Source organism: Lycorma delicatula, chromosome 3 (assembly GCF_047948215.1).
Source record: "Lycorma delicatula isolate Av1 chromosome 3, ASM4794821v1, whole genome shotgun sequence".
In the NCBI taxonomy this organism is placed as follows: Eukaryota; Metazoa; Arthropoda; class Insecta; order Hemiptera; family Fulgoridae; genus Lycorma; species Lycorma delicatula.
In genome coordinates this window covers 4,027,657-4,042,709 of record NC_134457.1, presented here as the reverse complement: position 1 = coordinate 4,042,709, position 15,053 = coordinate 4,027,657, and the positions used below count along the sequence as shown (strand labels likewise).

The window sequence follows — 15,053 nt, the reverse complement described above, 5'->3', positions numbered from 1 at the left end:
ACCATAATAAAAAATTATAAAAGATAAGAAAATGTTGAGTTACAAAATAACAGAAGATCTAAATTCTATACACATAATAGAATTTTGTTTACCAGAGTCGAAAACTTCACTACGTTCAATATCTGGTGTAGGTAATTCCTGTAAAATTTTGGTTATGGATGAAGCACTTGGTTCAGCAGACATCAGTTCACCAGATGTTGGGAAGTCATCAAACAGTACCTGAAATAAAAATGCATAAAAATATTACATAAAACCTGATGGTCTTTTCCTACTTCAAGTTTCCTAGCAAAAAAACATTCTTTTGAATTAGAGCTCTTCTCAATTATAATGTACTGTTACAACTGTCAACTGATTTTTATATTTGTTAATGCCGAGATATTAAACAGATGGTTGATCAATAATAAATTTTTTTTTTATTCTGATCGGACATAAAAAAACATTCTATGGTATAAACTGTCATTCATGATAGTATAAGATAAATTATGAAACAAATTATAAGATAAAAATTCTTATCTTCAAAGTTCATGTTAGTTATTTTAATATAAACACATGAAATAATGTTAAATAAATACATTAAATTACAAAAAAATTACCACAAAATAATTCATAATTAAGAAGCCTTTACTGAGAATTATTTTTAATGCGTATTAGTACGTTAGCCAACAATAATTTACCTGATTAATGTACTTGTAATTCTGGAATGCTGGTAGATCAAAATATTTAGATCTGCTACATCGAACCGAGTTAATAGATCATTTTATCACAAGAATTATCTAGGAAGTTAACGTTAAAATTACTTCACATTATAACATTGAATAATTAGTCATTTTAAAAAAAGTTTCCGATAAAGAAAGATTATGCAGAAAAATTTTAAAAGAACCAAAAGATCCATCTATAAATTACCATCGATATCAAATTTCACAGCACTCAAAATTAATTTCTTTTGTGAATATACATCCTGACCCCTGAAGGAGAGACACCCACCTTGTGACGATCCTAGTCACAACACTACCCCCTCTGTTCCTAGCCCTGATGGGCTTTACCGAAGGTCGTCTTTTAGACCCTGTAAACTTGATAAGGCAACACAGTCATCAGTTTGGCTTGTCAGGATGCCACTGATGCAAATGCCTCAATAGACATTTCCGATAGTAGATTATTTACATAATCTACTATCGTCTTCGTATGGCTTCTTCCAGCCATGATCACCTACCATAACTTACAACGCTCAACTATCAAATTAACTGATTCGTGTAAGTGCATTCACCGGGCCTACCTCAAAAGGTTTCTAGCACCGCCCAAAATTTTTAAACTTACCATCTGCAAAAAATAATAATTGTAATTGCTGTTTTTAAGATGCGCTCTTAAATACAGCAATTACAATTATTGTTTTTAGTCGTAGCATATCCTATTTCTGAGTTGGAACTTACATTTTAAATGAGAGCAATTAAAACAAATATTTCATCATATTTGGAAGATGTTTATTAAAATTACTTTCTCTTTAAAAAAAAAATTGACCTTTTCTCTTTAAAGTGGAATATTTCAGTTCAAAAAAATCGTAGACATACAAAGAAAGAAATTAAAGCTACAGTCTTAAGCTTTTAAACAATTTTAATGCAGTTTACTGAAAAAATTTCATTTCCCCCACGCAATCGATCAAACAGGAAGAAAAACTTTCAAATTTTTAAAACTTTTCTTCTCACTGATTTTTTTTTAATTTTATGATTTTTGAAATCTGAAGTATACAGTCAAAAAGTAGAGTATTCAAGCTTTAATATTTTTTTATTCGTCTCTAAGCATCTTGATTGCAAAGTTAAAGTAATTTGAATACAATCATTTTTTATCATAAAATGTAAGTATCCCTTTCATTTTTTGTTCTAGTGTAGTAGGTATTTAATTTTAGTTTGAAATATCAGGAAAACATAATTTTTGTCTTTTTTTAATCAGCCATCGCCTTCCTAGACTGCCTGAATATCCCCAGTTTTCTGTGGTCTTCTACCATCCCCCTGAAGGCCTCCAGTGCCCACAAGGAGACGTTATCACCCCCTTGTGGGCACTTTCAGAATGAATAACCTACATCCTCCCACAACATAGCACCATCACAGAGTTCTCCACACATCCATCTCATCCTAATAGTGAATATCTCAACTAACAGGGACTTGATGCCAAAACACCTACCTTGGTGAGTAAGCACCCAGGTGAGCCCCTACCCACCCAGGTTGCTATTTTATCTATACTTCTATAACATCAGACCCCCTCAGCCTACCTCCACAGGGCTAAGAATCTGAGAAAGATAGCAACTATATTCCACTCCCTTTCGGTTTTCCAGTTAACTTGCAATCAAAACCACAATTGATCCTTGCAAGCTCTCAAGCTACTTTGGTAAGTTCAGCTTCATACCTGGGGCAGACATACAAGACAACATCAATTGCCCTGCACTCTGGACATAACCCTGAACTAATCAAACATAATCTGGCCAACCTATTTTGAAAGCACCATGTCCAGAAAAATATGCTAATCGGGGGAACTCTACCAACTACCTGCATACTTCTCACATCAGGAAAAATACCATGCGTGTTAAGGCCATCGGGTAATTCAGTTCATGTGACCTGCCATAAATAGAAATCATGATCATCTATTTCTTTCATACGCCCAAAAGTAAGTTGCCCTAACTTCTTAGCATCATAACGTAATTGTTGCTCAGTCACAAGGATATCAATGGGTTTAATACTAGAAATAACATGGCCACCTCTCAAGAGAAAATCCTATAGGCACCAGTCACAGTTAACAATAAGAGATCCTGGGCTTTCAACAAAATATTCCTATAACATTTGTACCTCATTTGATGAGCCCAGACAGGTGCAACATACAGAATTATAGTTTTGCACACACCCATACATAGTACATGCATGGTTCTGAAATTAAGCCCCCAATTGGGGTGAACTGCTCTACGAAAACCAAAGAAAGCAAATCAAGCCTTTTTAGCAGCATATTGAAAATGTTCCTTGAATTAAAAATTCACATCAAGGATAACATTTAAATACTTCAGCAACAAGACATACCTAATTCAATGACCTGTCATTGATACACAAGGTCATCATGTAACAGCTAGTTTGCCCTTGAGCAATATCACAGTTGTTTTGTCTGGGCTAAATATCATCTTACGTTAAAAACTCTACAAATGGCGTATCTTGCACAGCAACCACTGGGTAACATCAACCGCATCAAAAAATCAAATCAACTCAAAATCAAATCAAAAGCAACGCAGAGTAGGGGTCCTAAAACACTACTCTGTGAACAACCTTTAGATAGCGTCTTTCCTACTTCTGAGACACTATCTCGAAGAATAATGTCTCAATTGCTGAAATAACACAATCAGCTCATTCTGCATGCAATCATGCTTTTGCAGCTAAAACAGGAAAGAGAGCCACTATAAATTATTAAAAACCCCTGATATATCCAAAAAAGACTCTGACACACTTACGCAAGAAACAATGTTCATAACCTTAGGAATAGTATCTTCTGTGCCCCTGCTGGGCGAAAACCATACTGATCATCCATCAAAAACTTTCTAGAATTCAATCTATCAGTAATATGACGATACCTTCTCAAAAACTTTTCCAATAACTGGCAGGAGCATTAAAGGCCTATAAGAGGAGTTCACAGTGTGATCCTTGTCACCACCTTTAAACAACAACTTTAGAACACTTTTCTAGCAAACAAGGGAATACCCAGCAAAGAGAATGCTATTAAAAATTCTAGTCAAAGTACCAACACAAATTCCAAAAAAATGAACAAGGAGTTCCACTGTGATTCCACTGAAACCCATGGCTTTATTTCTACCAGAACTGTAAATTATCTGACGTACCTCTCTGCCTCCGTAATTTATAGAAACACAATGAATATACAGCAAAATTCAATTTTATTGTAAAGGTAGACTTTAACAAAAACTGAGACTCCACCGTTTTTGTGAGAAGTTCTATAGAAAGCTTCAGCAAGCTTGAAATTACCAAGCTCAGAGTAGCCTCTGAAGTGGTCAGCCAATGTTCTGAAAAACATTCAAAATCTGGAAATCATTGGAAAGAAATATTTCAACCTCTTTGGTCTTATTCCTCCTGATAATTCTAACATTTCTTTGTTCCTGATTTCTCTTTTATGGCTAACAATTGCACTCTTTTTTAAAATCTAAGGGTATTTCTCCAGGCTCATAAACGTCGCATACTAATGTACAAAACTTATTCTACCCTACTCTTCTCTTAACAGCAAAGTGATTCAGACGTATATCAATTTGTACTGCTTAACTTTAATTAAATTTTTTACAGCTTTATCAAATTATCAAATTCTGATCGTAGAATAGTCTCCAATGAAATTATAATCATTTTTTCTCTTCTTTTAATACTTAATCAGATAATTTTTTTCTCTGAACAATTCTATATATTTCTGCCATCTATTAGCTCATTATTCTCTATAACAATTGTTTTCTATTCACACTTTCGATAAAATAATAAAGTGATAAAATGTTACTACTTTAAAAATATTAGAAAATTAATGATTAAAAGGCATACTGAACAGAAGAGTTGCATACTCTCTCCACTCATGTTTGAATTTATACACCACAATGCACACAGAGATGTAAATATAATATCTCAATTCTACTCAAAAAATAAGAATTAGTTTTTAAGAAATAAAAATGGGATATTAAATCATTATCTGACACCCATAAGAATCATGTAGACCTATATTAGAAAATTAAACGTGTAAACTTATCCTTGTGTTCATATTTATACTTTTTTGCCAAAAACAATGGGTACTTATTGTTACAAAATAACATCTACCTTTACCAAAACAAACAACAGAGCTGTTTTTGTACAACTCAACACAATACTTATGCTTACAAGAAAGGGCTTACTTATGTCTCTGTTGCCAATTTTAATAAATCGCCAAACTATATGAAAAATTTCCCACCAATTTATTTAAAATTCAATTAAAAGATTTTTTTATGGGAACAATATTATTCTATTGATGAGTTTTTAAACAATAAAATTAAAAACGATGTAATTTTATCTGCATCAAGTTAAAATTTTTTCACAACATCTTTTTAATCCTACCAAATTCATAGCATTATCTTTTTTTGATGCAATTCAGTTTTTGATGTGGCTTGTACTGGTTCATCATGATTGGACCATGATCATTTTCAATTGATATTTTTTTAGACGATCCATTTTTCATCACTAGTGATCATTTGTTTCAAAAAAGGATTGACTTCATCATATTTGAGATGCATATCACCAACGTTGACTAATTTTGATAAGTAAATCCCTTTCAAGTCGCACATATCAAACTTCTTAACCAAGAATCCAAGAAATTTGATGTGATTTCCAAGTATTGTGAATGATGCAGGACATATTTAACCTCTCTGCAATCTCTTACACAGTTATATGACGATTCAATTTTATTATGGCTTTGATCTTGTCTTCATTGACTTCAGTAGGTTGACAGAATGTTGGTTATTGAGTGAAAACTCCAAAATGGGACTTTTTAAACCAATTCTGTTAGGCAATCAACATAAAAAAATTTCATATATCTCTTTGTGAGCCTCAGTAGCTATCTTGCCTTTATGGAAATAAAAATGGAAAATATGTCAAAAATATATGTTTTTGCACTCCAAAAATTGATCATAAACTAACAGAAGCAAATGAAATTATGCGCAATTTGCTTCTAAAGTATGGTAAATGACAGCTATCAATTGATAAAAGAAAAATATCATAACTGACAGACGTCTTTTAAAACAAACATAAAGCTACCTATTTGTGGGAACTGAGATTACTTTCTTGCCAAGAATATTAAAATTACTTGGTTTTATACATTTAATATTTAACTGCACATGAATGTACGTAGGCAAACTTAAATGAGAACAAGCCCACTTCTGAAACTAAAAAGGTAATTTTCAAGATAAATAATTAATTTATATATTTTTTTCAATACATTTCCTTGTTTAATTCTATTTCTACCATTGAATGTAACATAATACTAGACTTTATGCTGTTAAATATGTATTCATTTCAAATGAGAATGAGTAATGTGAATCCTTAAGAAAGGTAGCTTTCCTAAGATATTTTTTTTAGGCCAGATTCACATATAAATGTTTGAATAAATGAAGTTTTATTATTTTTAATTTATTTCATAAAATGAAGAAATATATGCATTATATTTATAAATAATTTCTTTATCTTAATATTACTGGAATACCTATAGAATTACTGCGCAGTGCAGGTGAGGAAGCGATTGATAGATTATACAAACTGGTGTGTAATATTTATGAAAAAGGGGAATTTACGTCAGACTTCAAAAAAAGTGTTATAGTAATGATACCAAAGAAAGCAGGGGCAGATAAATGTGAAGAATACAGAACAATTAGTTTAACTAGTCATGCATCAAAAATCTTAACTAGAATTCTATACAGAAGAATTGAGAGGAGAGTGGAGGAAGTGTTAGGAGAAGACCAATTTGGTTTCAGGAAAAGTATAGGGACAAGGGAAGCAATTTTAGGCCTCAGATAATAGTAGAAGGAAGATTAAAGAAAAACAAACCGACATACTTGGCGTTTATAGACCTAGAAAAGGCATTCGATAACGTAGACTGGAATAAAATGTTCAGCATTTTAAAAAAATTAGGGTTAAATACAGAGATAGAAGAACAATTGCTAACATGTACAGAAACCAAACAGCAACAGTAACAATTGAAGAACATAAGAAAGAAGCCGTAATAAGAAAGGAGTCCGACAAGGATGTTCCCTGTCTCCGTTACTTCTTAATCTTTACATGAAACTAGCAGTTAATGATGTTAAAGAACAATTTAGATTCGGAGTAACAGTACAAGGTGAAAAGATAAAGATGCTACGATTTGCCGATGATATAGTAATTCTAGCCGAGAGTATAAAGGATTTAGAAGAAACAATGAACGGCATAGATGAAGTCCTACGCAAGAACTATCGCATGAAAATAAACAAGAACAAAACAAAAGTAATGAAATGCAGTAGAAATAACAAAGATGGACCACTGAATGTGAAAATAGGAGGAGAAAAGATTATGGAGGTAGAAGAATTTTGTTATTTGGGAAGTAGAATTACTAAAGATGGACGAAGCAGGAGCGATATAAAATGCCGAATAGCACAAGCTAAACGAGCCTTCAGTAAGAAATATAATTTGTTTACATCAAAAATTAATTTAAATGTCAGGAAAAGATTTTTGAAAGTGCATGTTTGGAGTGTCGCTTTATATAGAAGTGATACTTGGACGATCGGAGTATCTGAGAAGAAAAGATTAGAAGCTTTTGAAATGCGGTGCTATAGGAGAATGTTAAAAATCAGATGGGTGGATAAAGTGACAAATGAAGAGGTATTGCGGCAAATAGATGAAGAAAGAAGCATTTGGAAAAATATAGTTAAAAGAAGAGACAGACTTATAGGCCACATACTAAGGCATCCTGGAATAGTCGCTTTGATATTGGAAGGACAGGTAGAAGGAAAAAATTGTGGAGGCAGGCCACGTTTGGAATATGTAAAACAAATTGTTAGGGATGTAGGATATAGAGGGTATACTGAAATGAAACGACTAGCACTAGATAGGGAATCTTGGATAGCTGCATCAAACCAGTCAAATGACTGAAGACAAAAAAAAAAAATCTTAATATTTATGTTATATATATATATATATATATATATATATACTAACTTAGCAAAAACAATTCTTTTGTTATTGTATTTGTCCATATTCCCCTCTCTACCGATATCTCAAAGACAAAATGGTATAAAAACCATTTACCACCAAGAGTACAGAATTCGATAATGCTTCTTACCTTACACTTATTATTTTTTTCTAATAGTGCTTTCAAGGTTTTCCCTCATCATCAGTTAAACTTTTTCTTCCATATCACACATTAAATTCAAACCATTAAAATTATAACATATAAAAATATGTAGTCAAATAATAATATATCATAAAAATAATAAATTCAAATAAGTTCAGTACAGTACTGTACATGTGGCTAGCCACAAAATAAAAAAAATGTTTAATTTTATATTTTTTTTAATGTTTATGACAGCATAGGTTATAATTTGAATGGTTTGAATTTAATGTGTGATTTGGAAGAAAAAGTTTAACTGATGATGAGGGAAAACCTCGAGAGCACTATTAGAAAAAAATAATAAGCAATAAGTGAGAAGCATTATCGAATTCTGTACTCTTGGTGGTAAACAGTTTTCATACTTTTGTCTTTGATATACATGTTATATGAATAATATATTTTGTAATGAAGAAGAACGCTGTTTTGCACTCAAACTGTTGAATGTATGTTTTAGACTGAGGAATACTGAACCTACAAGTAGTCCATTTACACATTATTAACCATTTATTTTTTGTTAAATCCAAAGTACTTTATTTCATATGGTAATAAAAATTTTAAATACTAACTATAATTTAAATACACTGTAAGTTAATACACTAAAAATAAACAAAAATGATAATGCTTACATAATCGAACACAGACCACATAGGATTAGGAATATTTTGATTATATTGTGAAACTGGAGTAGGTTCAGTAACATCAACAAACTGTGTTATCTTCGGTCTGATTGTAACTGTAGTGGATGAAACAACCGACTGTTGTGCAGGAACTTCAGGATCCCATGTTACAGATGGGAGACTGGCATCTACACGCCTTCGTTTAAAATTCTCTGTCACTTGGACTGTAACAGAAAATAACAATCAACTTAATGACCTAAAAATACTACAAAATTAAAAACAACGAAAATAAAAAATACATCGCACAAATATTATTTCATGCTTGTAATTATTCACAATGGACATTTACCTGTTAGAACAAGATGGTATTTTCCATCGCTATAATATGTATGAAGAGTTGTGCCTCAATAGTGAAATTCAAATATTGCAAGCAAGAGCAGTAAAAATTCTTTAATAACGACAAACTTTAACAAACATCAATTTTTTTTCTAAATGTAATTTTTTTTATTACAAGTGATGTAGAACAAAAAAACCAGTTATTTTGAAAAAACAACATTTAACTTTCTTGAAAATCATACCATGCAGACATACATTTTCAACGTGGAAAAAATTGTCTACAGACAGCCATTTTTCAGGTTTTAGAAAATTCTGTAGAAAAAAAAAAATTTCCAAGTTGCTATGGTATCAGAGGAGCTGCTTACACTCGGTTAAATTCATACCTTACCAAACATAAACAGCACGTTGAAATTTAATCTTTTGATAAGAATACATATATGTAAAATTTAGGTCCTCACTTCAAGATGTAGAAAGTGGAGTGTCTTAGGAAAGCATTCACAACCGCTTGTTTTTTTATTCTTTATTAATGACCTCCTTCAAAATTTTGAACTAATGATTGCACACCATCTCACAGAAGACACAACTATAAGTACATTTGAAGATAACTATTTAAAAGGAATAAAAAACTGTATATCGCAGTCCAAAAAATGATTCGCCAATGTAAACATCTAACTTTAAATATGGATAAAATCACTGTATTTTTCGTTCTCATTTACATGTAACATCACAGATCATGAGATTACAATTCACATTAATGATAACAATAGTATTTCTGTTGCCCACAAAGCAAAATTTCTGGGTTTTTTTTTGCTTGATGATACTGCCACATAAGCCTGAAAAGTGTGCAAGAGATATGATATGGAAATGGAATTATGTAGCGTATTTTGTTTGTAACAAGATCAATTTGTACTATTTTGTTTAAAGCACCTCAATGAAATGCTAAGTTTGTCGCTAGTATTAAATATTGCTAAATATTAAATATTTATTATTTACATAAATAATATAATATTTATTGTGACCGTAAAATAACAGTGGGGTTTTAAATGGTTATAGCTTCAGAATAATCATTGTATGGAGATGTACTATACGTTAAATGAAAGAGAAACACTCCAAGTTTATGTGTGCAAAAGCTAGTATATATGCATTGTGTGAAGGAAGTTGATGAAGAAGGTTCAACGTGTGTTGGTTGTGGCATGCTATCTTTAAGTCAGTTACACATGTTAGGCGTGAATACCGTTGTGCTTATAATGAAAACCCCTCCCGCACGAAAATAACATACAGCAATGGGATAAACAACTCAAAAAATAGGCAGCCCATTAAAGCTAACATGTCCAGGACAGCTAACAAAATCTGATGAAACGATTGATGCAGTATGAATAAGTTTCTTGCATAGCCCAAAGAAATCCGTGCGGAAGTGTTCTAGACAGTTGGATATTCCTAAAACAACTGTTCACAATGTGTTAAAAAAACAGTTACATTTCACTGCGTACAAAATTCAGGCGTTACAGCTTTATCCTAAGGACAAACTGAAACAATTTGAATTTGCTGTAGACATTTTGGATAGGTTATAGCAGGATGATGAATTTTTAAATAAGTTCATTTTCAATGATGAGGCAACATTCCATGTTTCTGGATGAGTAAATCTGCATAATGTTCATATATGAGGTACTAAACCTACGCATGCCGTTACTGAACATCAGCGTGACAGTGAATGTATGGTGGATTGGTGAAGGAGACAAAATTATTAGTCCCTTCTTTTTTACTGAAAAAAACAATAACTGGGAACACGTTCCTGGATATGTTAGAAGCGTATGCTGAGACCCAAATACCAGAGAATTCCATTTTGCAATTGGACAGAGCTCCTCCACATTTTGCCGCAGTCATGAAGGATTTTCTAAATGTAATATTTCTTCAGCGATGGGTCAGGCAAAAAGGGTGGATTCCCTGGCCCCCACGATCTCCACACCTTACTCCCATGGATTTATATTTTTGGGATTATACAAAACACAGTGTATTACATTGAAGATTGTAATCTGGACCATTTAAACGAAAGGATCACTGAAGCTGTTTCTTCTATCACGCCGGCCGGATGTTCTCTAATATGTATGGCAAGACTGAATATTGTCTTGACATTTTCAGGGCAACTAAGGGAGCATACATTAAAAACTACTGAACAGGTAAGAAACTTGGAGAATGTTTCTCTTTCATTTAATGCCGAGAAGCATTACAATGTTTGCATTTGCTCTACAATGTTTTGTTCCAAAGCTATAACCCCCACTATCATTTTACAGACATATTGTATATTTTCTTACAAAGTACAATCATCTATTGTGGCTCCTTCAAAAACTCAGAACAAGCTTTTAAGAAAAGAAATAGACCGTTAGATCATTATCTAGTGCCCCATAAATATGAATCATGCAGACCTATATTTAGAAAATTAAACAAGCTAAATTGTTTTAATGTTTTTTTCTGCCTTTCATAACATTGTCACTCCAATATTCATAGAAGATGCATTTGGTGATTTAAAGTACCACCATTCTCAAAGCTACTTTTAGCACCGAGTCTTCCTGAGTTGGGGTTGTCGAATAAATAACAATGTTAAGCTGCTCCAAACCTGTTTTTTTTCTTAGTGATGTCATTCAAAGATCCCAACTAAGGAAGAGTCAGTGCTAAAAGTAGTTTTGAGAATGGGGCTACTCCAAAATATGTCAACTACAGATGTTAGAGTAACAATGCTAGGAAAGACAGAAAATAACACTCAAATGAATTATGATAATCCTAGTAGAAATATATAATATTGTGGAAATTTTAATAATGGTAACTTATCCTTGCGTTTATATTTATTAATGTGCAATCTTTGCTAAAAATAACAGTCATTTATTCTTACAAAAGACAATCACCTTTAAACAAGGCAAAGAAAATGTTTTCTTGTAACTCAACACAATATTTTGGCTCACAAGAAAGGGACCTAGAATGCTTTTGTTACCATTTTTAATAAATTGCCAAACTATCTGAAAAACCTTCCATTAATTTATTTAAATTTTAATTAAAATATTTTGTCTTAAGAATACGATTCTGTTGATAAATTTTTGAATATATTGAATTGAAAAAAAAAAAATCAAAATTTATTTGCATCCCTTTCAACAGGTAGATAAAATAATTTTCAATAGCAGTTTTTGAATTGTGAATTATTTTGTAACAATCTTTTTTGCATTTGTTTTTATCTCAACATTTAAATATGTTTTTATTTCATGTATTTAAAAAATTAATATGAACTTTAAACACATATGTACATTTATCTTATAATTTGTTTTTATATTAATAATTTATCTTCTATATGATGTATTTTTATGTTCCAATCAGAATAAAATTTATTTATTACATTTGGAATATATAACTGACCATCACACCACCTTTAAGCAAACCTTCTAATCATCAGCACACTTTTTAACAAATTATGACTTAAGTTTGGTGAATTAAAAATCAGGGATAGAAAAGATATGGAGTGTATCAAGGACCCACTCAAGAATAATTCCAACTCCATTCCATGCAGATAACAAAAAACAAACATTCCCATCTCCTACTATTCCGTAGTGCACAGAAAAAACCTTTAATTCTATGAAAACTTATTACAATAACAGTATAACTGAGTTTATTTCTTTTCTCTTTTGCAATTTTTGCCACAAAATACTAAAACAAGAATTTTAAAGAAAAAATTAGGAATAAATACAAAGTGATTCAAAAAGGACTTCACAATTTTAACAGCATATAAAAGTTTATTTAGACAACTTACAGATTTGATTGAGGTCTCATTTCATGGTAAAGCACATCAAGTTTTGACTCATGTAGTTAGTTCAATAGTACTGAATTTGACCACCAGTGCTGTTTAAAAATGAATACATTTACTGGTGCAGAACATCCTCACTCTGTTTTTTGGTTTCACAATTTGCAGTCAGCAACTGCAGTTCAACTTAATCTTCATAGAGGACACAGTACGGAGCCCCTAGTAGACATACAATTTACTCTTGGCACAAAACCTTTGTTGAGATAGGTTGTTCTGTTAAACATACAAAATCACCAGGACGCCCATGCATCCCTGAAGCTGCTGTGGAACAACTCAGAGAAAGTTTTGCAAGTAATCCAAAGAAATCAATTTGACAAGCATCATGTGAAACTGGCATTCCACAAACGACTGTTTGATGCATATTACATAAATGATTGCAGTTGAAGCAACACAAACAAACTGTGGTTCGATACATTACAGATGAAGACAAAGCTTCTTGGCTGCAGTTTTGTGTGGAAATGATGGATAGAATTGCAGACAATGATACATTTTTAGACAATGTAATTTTTAGTGATGAGTCAACGTTTCATATTAGTGGCAAGGTTAACACACATAACTACCAAATACAGGATAGTGAAAACCCTCATGTAACTTTGTAGTACATTCATGACAGCCCTAAGGTCAATGTTTATTGTGCCCTAAGCAAAGAAAGATGATAGTATGGCTCATTCATCTTGCAGACAGCAACCTTAAATGGTATTGTATATTTGGACACGCTTCAAAATTTTCTAATTCCTCAGTTGGATGATGACCAAGATGGATGCCATTACTATCAGCAAGACAGGGTACAACTCACTACCGCCTAGACGTCTGAGATTTTCTTGATATTCGATTCCCAGGTTGGTGGATCAGTTGTGAAGGTCCAATTGCATAGCCATCTTGCACCCCCAATTTGAACCTTCTAGATTTTTCTTGTAGAAGATTTATTAAAGATCAGATTTATGTAACACCTTTGCCTGCTGATCTTGAGCTAAGACTTCGAATTAATCCTGCACCTGCAGAGGGAATACTGACTTGCTGACTACAACTTGTTACCACACATATGCCTAATTTAATATCGGCGGACAACAACGGTAGCAGCTAAGATGTCAGCGGGAGCACAGTATATGTACACACTGGTACAAGCCTCACTCCCACTGCACAGATGACACACAGTTCTTCCAACACAGCTGCACTGCGTCCCACCACTCTCAGACTCCAATAAAAGAGCGCGCATGAGAGTGAATTTTTAATTCATTGTTGACCACCACCTGGAGAAGACCAAGAAGAAGAAGAAGTTCCCTGGCTGCCTCAACATGGGACCTCCTGGCGGACACCAACATCCCTGCCGGAGCAGCAGGCCTGGCCGACCCACCAAGGGAGCCACTGAACACAGATGCTACCTTCCTTCTTTAGCTTGCTGAGCTTCAATCGCCCTGGCCGATGTTCTCAGCAGCAGGAGATAGCCCAGCGTGGGATTGCTTGGGGAGGACCGCCTCGACTGCGCCAGTGAAAGATGACTGATGCCGACCTGACACTACAGGGCTCTGGGGGCCACGACTGTCATGCTGTAGAGGGGACCCGACTGCCGCTAAGGGGAAGCTCGATCTGATTTAAATGAACAAACTGCAACTCCCCGATTTTGTCGGAGACCAGCTTCTGGACCCAACAGTTCTTCTCAGAGCTAACACAAAAAACGGCCCTTTTTAGGGCTACCACAAGGTTATAAATTATGAGCCATTGAAGCCGATCAACAACAACAATCCTTCTCAGGGCTACTACAAGGTTATTAAGTGCCATGTGCCATCAAAACCATTCAGCGACAAGCTGGAATGAAATCAAACTTCATGTGGGATGTATGTCGCATTACAAATGGAAGCCAAACTAACCAAAGTGAATGTTGGGTGACAAACTTGATGTGCTTTCTCTATGAAATGAGACCACAACTAGATATGTAAGAAATTTCAATAAATTATTTATTTTTGAGGTCCTTTTTGAATTATTCTGTACATAAACACCAAATTATTTATTATTTCAACATTTAAAAAAAAATTACCATTAATATTAAAATTAAACATCAACTCTTTTGCTTCTGATAACTAATTACACTTTAAGGTTTTATAATCTGGCCTTTGAAACAATTATAATTAAACTGATAAATCAAAGAAATCCATATTTATCACAATTATTTCCTACAGTGCACAGTATAAGGTTTATTTAGAAAAGCACATAATGTATACTGAACTTATATTGTGTATGTAAAAATGATTAATATACTTAATGTTTTAATTTCCCACAGCACCTTTTTTTTAATATAATAATCAAACCCTTTTGACAACCTCTTCAGCAAGCAGTACTTCTGAGAATTTAAATAA

The 15,053-nt window shown here is 33.0% G+C and overlaps 1 protein-coding gene across 1 annotated transcript in view; it reads right to left on the bottom strand.

The window, feature by feature from the left end:
• The window catches only part of LOC142321355 (uncharacterized), a gene marked incomplete in the record, with an annotated part of 100,278 nt that overhangs the window by 12,040 nt on the left and 73,185 nt on the right, over window positions 1-15,053 (bottom strand). Inside the window, 2 exon segments of the mRNA XM_075359374.1 lie at window positions 93-219; window positions 8,529-8,743. Of these exon segments, the coding sequence (XP_075215489.1) occupies window positions 93-219; window positions 8,529-8,743 (342 nt within the window).